This window comes from Branchiostoma lanceolatum, chromosome 13 (genome assembly GCF_035083965.1).
Source record: "Branchiostoma lanceolatum isolate klBraLanc5 chromosome 13, klBraLanc5.hap2, whole genome shotgun sequence".
Classification (NCBI taxonomy): domain Eukaryota; kingdom Metazoa; phylum Chordata; class Leptocardii; order Amphioxiformes; family Branchiostomatidae; genus Branchiostoma; species Branchiostoma lanceolatum.
This window is the reverse complement of record NC_089734.1, coordinates 5148965-5163892: the sequence shown is the minus strand read 5'-3', so window position 1 is coordinate 5163892 and position 14928 is coordinate 5148965. Positions and strand designations below refer to the sequence as shown.

Genomic DNA, 14928 nt, shown 5'->3' with positions numbered 1-14928 from the left:
CGCCGAGAAGGTTATGCAGAGGGTAGCGTTTGTTTGTCTGCTTGTTTGTTTGTCTGTTTGTAGTGGCACAGGATAACTCGAGAATGCCTTGATGGATTGTCTTGGTATTTAGTATGTTGGTAGGTTTTGATGAGACCTAAAAACGATTAGATTTTGGGCCCCCTAGCGGCTTCTTACGGTACTGCAGCGGAACTTCCTGGTTTGATATCTCGTGTTCTGGACATGCTATGGAAGTTATTTTTGAGTGGTAGATAGATCTTTGGACAGAGAGTAAGTGGTGTGGGTTTGGGCCCCCTAGCGGCTTTTTTGGAACTGCAGGAGCGGGTTTTGCGTCTGACTTTGAAAGGGAATAACTCAAGAAGGGCTTGATGGATGGTAATGGTTTTTGGTAGGTAGATAGCTTGAGTGATGATGTACATGATTAGACACCTCTTATGCAATTCAGTATCTAATTTGCATAATTAATGAGGAAAGTTTATACATCCGCCAAATTCCATGATAGGACTCTGAAACATGTGACATATGTAACTGAGGAAGAGAGAAATATTAATTGATATGAACTATGCAAATGAAGACCTCATTTGCATAATTAATGAGGAAATACTATAACAAAATGGGCTTGATGGATGGTCATTATTTTTGGTATGTAGATAGCTTGTGTGATGCTTAGTATGATTGGACAATAATTATGCAAATCAGATTCTAATTTGCATAATTAATGAGGCAACTTTAAAGATCCGCTTTGTTCCATGATATGGCTATTCAAATTGTAACTGAGGAAGAGAGAAATATTTATAGATAGAAAATATGCTTATGTGGGCTAATTTGCATACTTAATGAGTAACTTATCTAATTCCACACTGGCAAATGACGGCGATTTCATACATTCAATCCTTTTTTTGGCATCGGGACGTTATGTGAATGTAAAAATCGTTGAATCAAATTATGCTAATAAGGGCCTCATTTGCATAATTAATGAAAAATATCAGCATAACCTTCTTTGTTGAGCTCATAATTTGCTAAGATCATACTTCGGACATGTTATATTTTAAGACAATCAACAGGTATGATTTATAATTGATGAGAAACACTCCTAATACATCAGTCATAAAGGTTAAAATCATTTGGCGAAGGTATGAGGTCGTGGAACTCTAGTTATCTATAATTACTGTTTGTAAAACAAGATATTTTAAAGGTTTCTTTTTAAGTACTTCCCCAGGCCTACAATCTTAAGCAGAACCATTCTAATAGTGGTTGTTTACATGAAGGTTATTTTATCTAGGACCCAACAGAAGATAGATAACTGAGATAATATGCCTTTTCCATATTGTATCTGAAGACAGAAGTAAGTGATTATCTATAATTGTTACAATGTACATATAACAAAATATCTTTAAGTACTTGCAAGCTCAAGTAGAACCATTCTAATAGTGGTTTGTTTCATGTCAGAGGTAAAACTTTGACATTTCAATAGTCGTACTCACAACAAACTAATTATGTTACTGTAAATGCAGAAATGTTCATGGTGGTTTTATATTCGCAGTTTTCGCGGCGACCGTTTCAGCTCAAACTTAAAGCCGACGCAAACATTTGTGTCCAATACTGAAACAGTATGTGGCTATAGCGCTGCCGCAAACTTAAAACCACAGCGAACACTCCATTTTTGCCTTAGCACGAAATAAAAATCACGAAAACCTTCATGCATTTACAGTATCATTATCATTAAGCCACCAGACAGGTTCAACTTCATTTCATGCAGAAGTAATTCGGTGGCGGATCAGAACTGAAATATCTCTGAGATTGGTGTCGATTTGTGCCTTAAAGGTAGGAATATATTCATTGTACAAGGTCTAGATCTCTGAAGAAGGCTTGCCATGCTACTTAGAAAGTTCTTGCACAAAGTGTTTTTCTCCATACTAGATAGCATGTGCTGTCAAGGCTGCTATCTCTGTTTGAGAAGAGTTAGTCTTAGTGACGGAAGCTAATTCTCTCACTAAATGCTTCTTCTTGTTTTCAAGTACAATGTGTTATGTTTAAAAGGTACTAAAACTTTGCTAGAAAGAGGTTTATTTGGGTGGAAAAAAATAAACATAAGAGTCATAATACATGCCAAGGTTGGGTAATTGGCGGGTTCAGTAATGGACGTTTACCAGATTTACTATCTCCATGAAAAATGGAGATATAGTTTTGGGTGTGTCTATGTGACAAACACATTGCAAAGGTAATCTTTAAGCTTAACCCAAGGTTTCTTAAGAGCCAAGTTGATGTTTGTCCAATGGTTACACCTGGCTGTAATTAATCTCAGACTGAAGGGTACTCGGGGGGTTATCAGAATATTGATGCTGCATGATGCAACTGCTGCTAGTCCAGGTTCAAGGTCAAATTGCCAAATACGATTTCGTTCTTATTATTAGCCGAACCAGAACACTCCCCTCTGGGTTTGTCTATGGCTTTGATTATGATTCTAATAGTGGCTTTTTATGAGAATGTTATTGATATTACAACTGTAATTAATGCAGAAATATTCTTGGTGGTTTTATGGTCGCGGTTTTTGTGGTGGCCACTTCACTCACTCAACTCAAAACCACCGCGAACATTTTTGTTCTGTCTTCTGCCAACCTGCACCCTTGTCTAAGCACTACATGTAGAATGTACTATAATCATAATAACAGATGAAGTCAGAGAAGCATTTAAGTCAGAAAGCTGAAGCACAGACTAGGGCATTGTGCCCTTTGCACATCCGACGCAATATATTGCGCAAGGAACACCCATGTGGGAATCACCGTCTGGGCTGTTTTCCAGCCGATGAGATTAACTTACATTTTAGAGCAACATTATTATCATGTGTCAACAACAGTGTAATACAGCAAATATCTTTATACTTGTGCAATACAGTATGTATATACGTACCGGAAGTCGGATGCACATAATTTTTACCTTGCGCCCTCCAGATTTTACTGATCCGACTGAGGGGTCAGCCTAGGTTTTTAACTCATTCATCTTGTACGTGGTTGATTTTAAACGTGCGTCTTGTGTATATACTGGTGCAATAAAGATGATGTTGAACCCTACAGAATCTGATGTGTATTTACAGTGTATAACTGAAGATGTAACAAAAAAACAAAATAGCCTTTTTTCTGTCAAAATACTATCCTTTTTTATGCAGGCCTGCTAGGCCTAAGATAAAAGAAACTCGTAATGTCCAAAGATGAAAGAAAAGTGTGATGTTTTCCAATAACTTATGCTTACCGAAATGACGCTGGTGTTCAAATGTCAAAAATAACATTTACATTGTATTTACAATGCACATTTCTGTGATGATTGCAGATTTACCCAGTGGTTTCAAAGCAATTTCTGTTTGGTGGGGAAGGAGAATTGTTGCCTGGACTGTCAAGGATCAACACATACAGGTAGGACATCCAGCTATCATGATCTACATGATTTTTGTAAAGAAACCCAAAATATTTGAAAATATGTAACTATATTATATAATATATAATATTTTCAGACATTTGCTTTTCTTTTTTTGCAATTAAGTCTTCGGACATAATTTTGCAATGAACTTATCATTGTTATCATTATAGCCTTCTTGACAAAGGTAAAAATTAGTCCCCAAACTCTGGTACGTTGTGCAGAAATGAAGGTCAAGAGGTAAGGCAAATGATGTATGTTGTACATAACAATGTTTAACTTATAAAATCTACATCCATGTATAAGATATTTCTTCTTTTTTTTTTAAAATCTTATCTGTTTTGAACAGGTGACATGTCCAACAAGGTGAAGAGGGTGCTGGTTCTTCTGCTGATCATCCTGAAGGAAACTGGACCGACCACAGCCTGCAGCAGCAGCTGTTCATCAGACTGTGACTGCAGGAGGAGAGGCCTCAGCAGTGTTCCTCAGGACCTGCCTACAAACATCACTAGCCTTGACTTGGACAACAATGCTATCACAACAATAGGTCAATATGACTTCTCCAGATATAGAAGTTTGGAAATATTAGAGCTTAGAGAAAATCAGATGTCCATGATCCTTAGCAGAGCATTCTACAACTTGACCAGCTTAACAAATATAGACCTTTTTAGCAATCAGTTAACCAACCTCTCAGCTAACATATTTGAGGGACTTAGTAACCTGAGGTACTTGTATCTTAATTCTAACCAATTGACCACCCTCTCAGCTGACATATTTGAAGGACTTGGTAATCTGCAGACCTTGTGGCTTTTCTATAACCAGTTCACCACCCTCTCAGCTGACATATTTGAGGGACTTGGTAATCTGCAGACCTTGAATCTTGCCTCTAACCAGTTAACCAACCTCTCAGCTGACATATTTGAGGGACTTGGTAATCTGCAGACCTTGAATCTTGCCTCTAACCAGTTAACCAACCTCTCAGCTGACATATTTGAGGGACTTGGTAATCTGCAGTACTTGCGTCTTTCCTCTAACCAGTTAACCACCCTCTCAGCTGACATATTTAAGGGACTTGTTAATCTACAGACCTTGTCTCTTTACTCTAACCAGTTAACCACCCTCTCAGCTGACATATTTGAGGGACTTGATAATCTGCGGTACTTGTCTCTTTACTCTAACCAATTAACCACCCTCTCAGCTGACATATTTGAGGGACTTGGTAATCTGCAGACCTTGTGGCTTTTCTATAACCAGTTCACCACCCTCTCAGCTGACATATTTGAGGGACTTGGTAATCTGCAGACCTTGAATCTTGCCTCTAACCAGTTAACCAACCTCTCAGCTGACATATTTGAGGGACTTGGTAATCTGCAGACCTTGAATCTTGCCTCTAACCAGTTAACCAACCTCTCAGCTGACATATTTGAGGGACTTGGTAATCTGCAGTACTTGCGTCTTTCCTCTAACCAGTTAACCACCCTCTCAGCTGACATATTTAAGGGACTTGTTAATCTACAGACCTTGTCTCTTTACTCTAACCAGTTAACCACCCTCTCAGCTGACATATTTGAGGGACTTGATAATCTGCGGTACTTGTCTCTTTACTCTAACCAATTAACCACCCTCTCAGCTGACATATTTGAGGGACTTGGTAATCTGCAGGCCTTGCATCTTTTCTCTAACCAGTTAACCAACCTCTCAGCTGACATATTTGAGGGACTTGGTAATCTGCAGACCTTGTTTCTTCACTCTAACCAGTTAACCACCCTCTCAGCTGACATATTTGCGGGACTTGATAATCTGCAGAGGTTACGTCTTTACTCCAACCAGTTGACAAGTCTCTCAGCTGAAATGTTTGACATACTAATTTCAATTCAGACCGTTAGAATTGAAAACAACCCCTGGCAGTGTGACTGTAGGATGTTTCCCTTAAAGCAAAAGATGATTGGTTCTTATGCCTTTGAAAGCCAGATTACCTGTGCTGGACCTGGGAACCTTATAGGGAAAAGTCTACTGAATGATGTCAATCCTGAAGATCTGATCTGTCAACAGACAGCAACACCCTACTCTACCCTTCTCACTTCATCTCCTAGAATTGTTCAGCCAGAAAACTCCACATCAGTGGTACAAGCATCTTCCCCAACACCTGTAACAAGCAACACTGTCACCCCTGGCTTGTCTACAGCCAGTACTTCATACCCTTTTAGTGTCGCAGAAAAGTCCGAAACATCAAGCACAACACACAATGATGACTCTACAACTGACTTGTCTACAGTCAGTACTTCCTCTCCTTTTAGTGCTGCAGGAACATCCACTCCATTGGTGCCAACATCTACCCTAACATCAAACACACCAGGAAATGCTGACTCTACTCATGACTTTTCTACAGCCTCTTTGGGCCCATCTGCAAAGTCAACATTACCAATACCAATATCATCTTCCTCACTAGCCAGTACTTTTCATAGTACCGACTTCCATTCAAAGACAACAGAAAGTAAAGCTGCTGCTTCTCCTGAAGCATTCTCTCTGCAAGTCTTCCTCAGTGGTTTCCTTGGCGTAGTGGCTGGACTTTTCCTTTTGGCCATCGTTCTCTTTTTAATGTACATGTATAAGAGGAGGACCAGCAATCCTCCTGCTGGCCCAGGCCCCAGTGTTGTGTTCAGCAACACAAACACCACAGCTTCTGTCACAACAAGTGCTCATAACCAGTCAATGTATGACACCCCACATGCAGATGAAGCAGAGTATGATGATGTAGCTATATCAGGAAGACCACATGTACATACAGGCCACAGGCTTCCCTCCCTTCCCCCTAGAAATGGAGTTGGTCAACAGGTTCACTACCAGAATGGTTCAGTTGTTGTACAAGCACACGGTGTTGATACTGCAAACCACTATGAACCTCTGAGGTGGAACTAAGGCTGGTTCTTCGCTTGAGAAGATCAGCGGGAAGGTTGTCGTTCTCGGCAGGCTTTAACATAGCTGTACAGACCAACCCTTTAGGCCACCATTCCACTAGGTAATTTAGGATATATGACTTGGGGTGAGTAAACAGGTCTATATTGCTATGATACATGTACATACATGCCATGTAATATATTTAATATGATAGTGTAAGAAAAAATATAAACTACACTGTTATACCGGTTATGGGAAAAGGACTATACAATGTAACTTGTGTGTTTGAAATAATGTAACTTTTTACAATAGCATTAGGAGTTATCATTATGTAACATGTGTGTTGGTAATAATCCTGTATCGTGACTTTTTGTAATAGAATAAGGAGCTCATTATAATTTTAAACTTTTATGATGAGATGGCAACAGCTTGCTGAGACAAGTTATTTTTCTACAACTCTAGTGGTGAAAAAAGGAGTTCTTATTATAAATAGTATTTACTTTACTTGAGTTCTAATGATCATATACAGTGTAAGACTAGATTCAAATTGTACAACATCAGTTGCTGTTACATTTAGTAGCACATCTGTACATGTATGTTGATGTGCTCCTTGCTCATTGCAAAATGAAGTTTTGTGAAAGTTACATTAATCTGTGTTGGCAGAATTCAGTCTAAAGCAAAGTTGAACAGCAAGTTCAATGGGAAAATTGGACTTTTCAAGATTTTCAACTCAACGCCACCAGCTTTTGTCAAGGAATGAGCAATCCACCACTTTACTAAGTGATGACATATAACACCTATATAATTGTATATTTTCTGATGACTTAATAATGGTGTGTGTAAACAGGTGAAGGCTAAATAAACCAAATATTCAATCATTTAATAAGAACAATCTGTCTTGTAATTGTTCGCTTACATCAAATAATAATATATATATATACATGTACATGTACAGAATGTAGACAAACAGCCTCTAGTTTCATTTTGGAAGCCTCCAGATCTTAGAATTCTTCAGAATTCTATCTTCAGTTCCCAGAACTCTGAAGAATAACCCCTAGCTCCCAGAATTCTGCCTTCGGTTCCCAGAATTCTGAAGAATTCTCCCCCAGTCCCAGAATTCTAACCCCAGTCCCCAGAATGCTGACTCAAGTTATCAGAATTCTGCAGAATTCGGCCTCCAGTTCTCAGTCATCAATGGTTGCAACAAATCTTAACTTCATTTTCACCTACCAGATGTGATATTAAGCCATTTGGGTTATACATGAATGAAATGTGGGAGGTAGTCCCAAATTAAACTTGAATTCCCAAATTGAATTGGAGGTTGTTGTAGTCAATTCAGAATTTGTATTGACATTCAAAGTTCCAAGAAATGTAGACAATGTATTGCTGTTTTCTTGTCAAATATGGTTCAAACTTAACACAGCAGCTTTTACAATTTTCTCACCTCCCTCATTTCTGCAATTCTCCTCAATGCCTTATAAGTTATCGGGAATGAGAATAAAAGGTAAACTTCATGTGATGCAGGTTATTTTGAATGTCACCTATGCATGACTAGTGCATGTATGCCGAACAGTGTTTTCAACCATGAGGTAGGTACATTTGCATGCTGATTTGCATAATGGCTGTTTGATCTGACTGGCATAAGTTTTTGGGGAAGAGAAAGGTCAACGGTCGAAGTACTGTAACAGCAGAAATGTTCACGGTGGTTTTATGTTTGTGGTTTTGCGGCGTCCGTTTTACTTAATTTTTGTTCAATAATGTAGCAGTATGCGACTATAGCACTGCTGCAAACTTAGAACCACTGCAAACACTCCATTTTCCCTTTAGCGCGAAATAAAAACCACACAAACTTAAATGCATTTACAGTAGTGTGGACAGGTGCAGAATATCTAAGTGTCACCTACACCAGTCCAGGTATGCAGAAAAGTGTTTTCAACCACGAGACTTGTGTTTACTTGCATGCTGATTTGCATGAGAGCCTTTCAATCTGTGGCCGAGAAGTCACAGGTCAACTACAAAGGACCGGAACTTCCCATTTGTACACATTCACGAGCCAATCAGGAATTCTACAACCTTGACGTCAATGAGGTTTTGGCTACAGGGGTCTATCTCAAAACACAACAGGTCAAGAACTATTACATAGTACATAGTACATACAGGAAACATCACAGGCAGCTATATCTGATTCATTAGATGATTTACAATGCATTTTCCCCTTCAATTTGAAATTGACTGGCCCAAACTGAGGGTTGATTGTCTTCTTGAGAGTGTGAAACGTGATACCCCACCTGAGGTAGAAGTAGAACATTTCCTCCTTCAAAAAGCAGAACATTTCCTCCTGCGCAGTTACACAGCTTGGCACAGGTGGGAGAGACACAACTTCAAGAGTGGACTTCTCTAACTTGTCATAGAACAGGTGAAATCTGACATCTACATGTAAAGGGTCTCCTGGTCCTGTGTCTCTTGGGACTGCTCTTCCAAGAGAGTCAATCTTTCGGTAGGTCCCCTTTTTAATCAGAACAGGTTTTTGCAAACTCTGCTATTAGATGAAACTAGCATGTAAGTGTTGACTGTCAGTGAGAAATTTCCTTAAATGTTTAGATCTAGAACATCTCAATAAAAACATAGCACATTACATATTACTATTACAAACATAATACTTTTATGTCCTAGAATTAGATAAACTTCATGATAATCCTTGTCCAAAGGTAAAAGAAATGCATGACTTTATGCTTGCTCTGTTCTGTTTCCAATGACTTATTGACACATGTTGTATAATATACAATGTACATTGTATGTCGAAGTAGACTGTCTGGCACAGTGTATCAATCTAACTAGTATGCTTTTAGAGTATACAACCCTGAATGATTAAAAATCCCAGATGTTTTCCAACAACTTCAAATCTGTTTACATGAATTAAGCTGCTGTCCATCCATCAAGCACAATGCTATTAACTTGCACATTGTATTCACCATGCACATTTCTGTGATTGCAGATTCACCCACTTGTTTCAAAGCAACTTCTGTTTCGTAAGAAAAGTCAACTGTTGCTTGGAGTTGGACTGTCAAGGATCAATACAAATAGGTAGGACTTCAAGCTATTGTTAGGAAAACAAAGTCTTTAGCTACATCTCACCCACTGTCGCATTTGTCATGTACATGTAAGCAAGCTTAAATAAATCTGAACTGCCAGGTGCAGTTTAAGTGAGACACTTTTCCTAAAATTCGGAATAACAAAATGTTTCTTTGCCTCAAATGTAACTGTTACAGTTGTTCTATCAGATCAAAGTACAGTTTTGTTTTCAGGTTGCAACAGTTACTAGTCTAAGATATAAGACAGAATTTGAAAGGGAGTTTGGGGCAGCAAATTCTGTAATTTCTTTGACAATAAAGCAGGCAATCTCAGAATGAGGACGAAACATGACACTTTTTTTTTAGTAGGGCAAAGCAATATGGTTTTGCTACAGCTTGCATGTTCGGTCATGCACACTGGGTCACCCGTAAGAACCCAACACACTTAACGAGAACAGTATTATACTCTTCTTGTTAAGTGTGTTGGGTTCTTCTACATGCAGACATTTGATGCCATAAGCTCCCTAATACACGGGGCTGCGAACTTTGTGTCCCCATCCGAAGGGACAATAACATTATGACACTTTTTCAGTCCTGTCCAGACCCAGACCCAGACCCAGGCCACCGTGCCAGCTTCTTGAGATTTGGACTGGATATAATAATACATAAAACATGGAAATGATTCATCTCCTGTCATACAAGGGTATGTGTAGTGACTTATTACTATATATGCTGTATCTTATCTGTTTTGAATAGGTGACATGTCCAACAAGGTGAAGAAGGTACTGGTTCTTCTGCTGATCATCCTGAAAGAAACTGAACCGACCACAGCCTGTGACAGTAACTGTCCATCAGACTGTGACTGCAGCAGCAGAGGCCTCAGCAGTGTTCCTCAGGACCTGCCTACAACCATCACTAGACTGGACTTGGAGAACAATGCTATCACAACAATAGGGCAATATGACTTCTCCAGATATAGAATTTTGGAAATATTAGATCTTAGAGTCAATCAGATCTCCATGATCCATAGCAGAGCATTCCACAACTTGACCAGCTTAACAGAAATATACCTTCATCATAATCAATTGACCACCCTCTCAGCTGACATATTTGAGGGACTTGGTAATCTGCAGCACTTGTGGCTTCGCTCTAACCAATTAACCACCCTATCAGCTGATATATTTGAGGGACTTGGTAATCTGCAGAGGTTGAATCTTAACTATAACCAGTTAACCAACCTCTCAGCTGACATATTTGAGGGACTTGGTAATCTGCAAAGCTTGTATCTTAGCTATAACCAGTTAACCAACCTCTCAGCTGACATATTTGAGGGACTTGGTAATCTGCGGACCTTGTCTCTTAACTCCAACCAATTAACCACCCTCTCAGCTGACATATTTGAGGGACTTGGTAATCTGCAGGCCTTGTCTCTTAGCTATAACCAGTTAACCACCCTCTCAGCGGACATATTTGTGGGACTTGCTAACCTGTGGAACTTGGAACTTCACTATAACCAGTTAACCAACCTCTCAGCTGACATATTTGTGGGACTTGGTAATCTGCAGAGGTTGAATCTTAACTATAACCAGTTAACCACCCTCTCAGCTGACATATTTGACGGCCTTGGTAATCTGCAAACCTTGCATCTTCACACTAACCAGTTAACCACCTTCTCAGCTGACATATTTGTGGGACTTGGTAATCTGCAGACCTTGACTCTTCACTCTAACCAATTAACCACCCTCTCAGCTGACATATTTGTGGGACTTGTTAATCTGCAGGCCTTGTGGCTTTCCTTTAACCAGTTCACCACCCTCTCAGCTGACATATTTGTGGGACTTAGTAATCTGCAGACCTTGCATCTTGGCTCTAACAGATTGACCCTCTCAGCTGACATATTTGAGGGGCTTGGTAATCTGCAAAGGTTGTATCTTTACCGTAACCAATTAACCACCCTCTCAGCTGACATATTTGAGGGGCTTGGTAATCTGCAGGGCTTGTATCTTTACTCTAACCAGTTAACCACCCTCTCAGCTGACATATTTGAGGGACTTGGTAATCTGCAGTACTTGTCTCTTTACGCTAACCAATTAACCACCCTCTCAGCTGACATATTTGAGGGACTTGGTAATCTGCAGATCTTGTATCTTTACTCTAACCAATTAACCACCCTCTCAGCTGACATATTTGAGGGACTTGGTAATCTGCGGAACTTGCGTCTTTACTCCAACCAGTTGACAAGTCTCTCAGCTGAAATGTTTGACATACTAACTTCCATTCAGACCGTTGAAATTCACAACAACCCCTGGCAGTGTGACTGTAGGATGCTTCCCTTTAAGCAAAAGATTAACGGTTCTTATGCATTTGAAAACCAGATAAACTGTGCTGGACCTGGGAACCTTAGAGGGAAAAGCCTACTAGATGAAGTAAATCCTGAAGATCTGATCTGTGAACAGACAACAACAGCCTACTCTACCCTTCTCACTTCATCTCCTAGAACTGTTCAGCCAGGAAACTCCACATCAGTGGTACAAGCATCTTCCCCAACACCCGTAACAAGCAACACTGTCCCCCCTGGCTTATCTACAGTCAGTACTTCCTACCCTTTTAGTGTTGTAGGAAAATCAACATCTTCCGAAACATCAAGCACAACACACAATGTTGACTCTACACCTTACTTGTCTACAGTCAGTACTTCCTCTCCTTTTAGTGCTGCAGGAACATCAACTCCATTGGTGCCAACATCTACCCTAACATCAAACACACCAGGCAATGTTGACTCTACTCGTGACTTTTCTACAGCCTCTTTGGGCCCATCTGCAAAGTCAACATTACCAATACCATCATATTCCTCACTAGCCAGTACTTTTCCTAGTACCCGCTTCCAGTCCAAGACAACAGAAACCATTGCTTCTTCTTCTTCTGAAGCATTCTCCCTGCAAGTCTTCCTTAGTGGTTTTCTTGGCGTAGTGGCTGGACTTTTCCTCTTGGCCATCGTTCTCTTTGCAAGATACATGTATAAGAAGAGGACCAGCAATCCTCCTGCAGGCCAAGGTACCAGTGTTGTGTTCAGCAACACAAACACCACAGCTTCTGTCTCAATGAGTTCTCACGACCAGTCAATGTATAACATCTCACAGGCAGACGAAGCTGAGTATGATGATGTAGCTACACCAGAAAGATCACACGCACATAAAGGCCACAGGCTTCCCTCCCTTCCCCCTAGAAATGTAGCTGGTCAACAGGTTCACTACCAGAATGGGTCAGTAGTTGTACAGGCACATGGTGCTGATACTGCAAACCACTATGAACCTCTGAGGTGGAACTAAGCAGTGATGGGGTAGCAATTGTACCTAGAACGTAATCACACGTCACCAGAAATGAAGCGGGTCAACATGTTCTCATCATACATAAATGAATTCTTCAAATGGTTTCCATACAGTTGTGTCCAAAGACAAATTACATGCAATGTTTGTTATTCTGATGCCACGTTGATCAAGCATCCATTAAATTCTGGGTACATATGCATGATGGGGTCCGCCTTAGTTTCTTATATGTCCATGTTATATGGGCTTCATTGCTTAAAATTTTGTAATATAATTATAGTAATAGTTGTTGATATGTGTATGTACCATTCACAGGGAAAGGAACTACATTGTTTGTAATCAATAGTTTTTGTACAGGTTTATGTCAGACTTTTAGAGGGACTTTATTGCTAGAGACATACATGTATGGGACAATTGTGATTGTAATTGTTGTTACCAAGTATGTACCATTTATGGGGAAAGGAACTACATTGTTTGTAATTAATAGCTTTCATACAGATTTATGTCAAAAGGGATATACATGTACATGTATTGCTAATATGTAATACAAGTTAGAGTAATTGTTGTTATTAGGCATACCTAATACCATTTATGGGAAAATGACCACAATGTAATTGAATGTGTAACTCGTGTGTTTGAAATAACCTTTGTTTGTGACTTTTCACAATTGAATTAGGAGTTATAACTTGTGTGCTTTGAGTTACCTTTATTTGTGACTTTTAAATGATTTTATAGACTATATAATTTTAGAGATATCATTTTCAATTTTTATGGTGACATGGTAACAGCTTGTTGTGATAACTATTTTTTTGTCAATAACTGCAATGGTGAAAAAGGAATTCAGGGCTAATCTACTTACTAAGTTTTCATGATGTAAAACTAGATTTTGATTGTATCAAATCAGGAGTATATTATTCATTGTGAACTGAATTTTTCAGCAATCTCTGCTTAGCTGGTTAGTTCATCTGTGTTGGAAGAATTCATTCTAAAGCATGGTTGAACTGTGATTTCCAACACATTGGGAAAATTATACTCACCCATGCAAAGGCTGTATATAATACTATATATACATTATCTTAGTCAAGGAATAAGCAATCTACCGTCTTGAATGTGTGACATCACCAAGTGCAAACTGAATTTATTGTTTTATTAAATTGACTTTGATTCTTTATAAGCTCTATAACATTGTGTGTAACAAGGTCAAATCTTAATAAACTAACAGAATCTACTCATTTGGAAATATCACTCTGTCTTATCATTATTCACTTACAAATCATAGACATATAGTAGTCCATGTAGTAGTTTTGGTCTCTTTCATAGTTCCTGTAGAAAATGTACTACTGTTTCCTAATGAAAAATATTTCAAAAATAATACAGCAGCTAGATCTAAGTTTCAATTTGGGTTACCCCAAATAAATGGCAAGTACACTGGTTGACCAATTCAGATTCAGAATTTATCACAATTTACTCACCTCTCTCATTTCTGAAATTCTCCTCAGAGCCTTGTCCTGGGCTTCCGTTAGTGTGTTCTGGAGGAGGTAAAGCAATACAAGCATCATAACATGGTAGACATTACATGTTCAGTTATTCACAAAACACATTCAGACATATTATATCACAGGGTACATTTTGCTACCTAAAATCAACTCTCATAATTCCACCAGGTATATAAGGTCGCCTAATCTTTAAAAATAGTGATGAGAATATAGGAAAGTAAAATATGTCATGAATCCTTCAAGTTTGAAAAATATGTTCTAGAATTGTGGATATATTTAGGTGTGTAGATCTATCTACATTTACCATATTGATGTATACTAAAAATGTTCAACCACCACCACCAATTTCTTACATTAAAATTTCAAGCATCACCCAAGTCTGACAACCAACCATACATGCATTTTCCTCTAGGGTCGAAAGCATGCACAACATAAAGATGGTGTTAATAATACACAAATACCTGTAAAAATCAGTAACTATGTAACACATAAAATGTATGCAATCAAAACTACATGCATTCTCTGTCTAATTGAGAACAAATTTAGCGGCCCATTTTTATTAGAGATATCAGTATAACGAAAAACACTGATTAGGTTTTTTAAGATAATGTAAACTGTATAACAAAGTATATGTTGTTAACTTTTATGATATTGTTTAAAAAATTCAAACTCTTAAAATTAAACAGGGTTTTTAGACATTTCTAGATAATGAGGACAATTGCCAAT

The 14928-nt window shown here is 38.7% G+C and overlaps 3 protein-coding genes across 8 annotated transcripts in view; 2 read left to right on the top strand and 1 right to left on the bottom strand.

The window, feature by feature from the left end:
• LOC136447244 (golgin subfamily A member 4-like) overlaps window positions 1-14928 on the bottom strand; it is a 62542-nt gene that overhangs the window by 36681 nt on the left and 10933 nt on the right. For all 5 annotated transcript variants that reach the window (XM_066445965.1, XM_066445963.1, XM_066445966.1 and 2 more), the window contains one exon: window positions 14179-14235. In XM_066445965.1, coding sequence (XP_066302062.1) covers window positions 14179-14235 — 57 coding nt within the window. The remainder of the gene's footprint in view (window positions 1-14178; window positions 14236-14928) is intronic.
• LOC136447246 (insulin-like growth factor-binding protein complex acid labile subunit) lies at window positions 1733-7189 on the top strand. Its single transcript, XM_066445970.1, has 3 exons — window positions 1733-1824; window positions 3328-3410; window positions 3761-7189. Exon 3 carries the CDS (start codon window positions 3766-3768, stop codon window positions 6328-6330), a length of 2565 nt encoding a protein of 854 aa, XP_066302067.1. The 5' UTR covers window positions 1733-1824; window positions 3328-3410; window positions 3761-3765; the 3' UTR covers window positions 6331-7189.
• On the top strand, window positions 8440-13946 carry LOC136447245 (insulin-like growth factor-binding protein complex acid labile subunit). 2 transcript variants are annotated; one of them, XM_066445968.1, is made up of 3 exons: window positions 8440-8806; window positions 9305-9393; window positions 10137-13946. In XM_066445968.1, the coding sequence occupies exon 3, from the start codon at window positions 10142-10144 to the stop codon at window positions 12707-12709; it is 2568 nt and encodes an 855-aa protein (XP_066302065.1). In that variant the 5' UTR covers window positions 8440-8806; window positions 9305-9393; window positions 10137-10141; the 3' UTR covers window positions 12710-13946. The 2 variants fall into 2 exon arrangements, with proteins under 2 accessions (XP_066302065.1, XP_066302066.1); XM_066445969.1 differs by lacking the exon at window positions 9305-9393.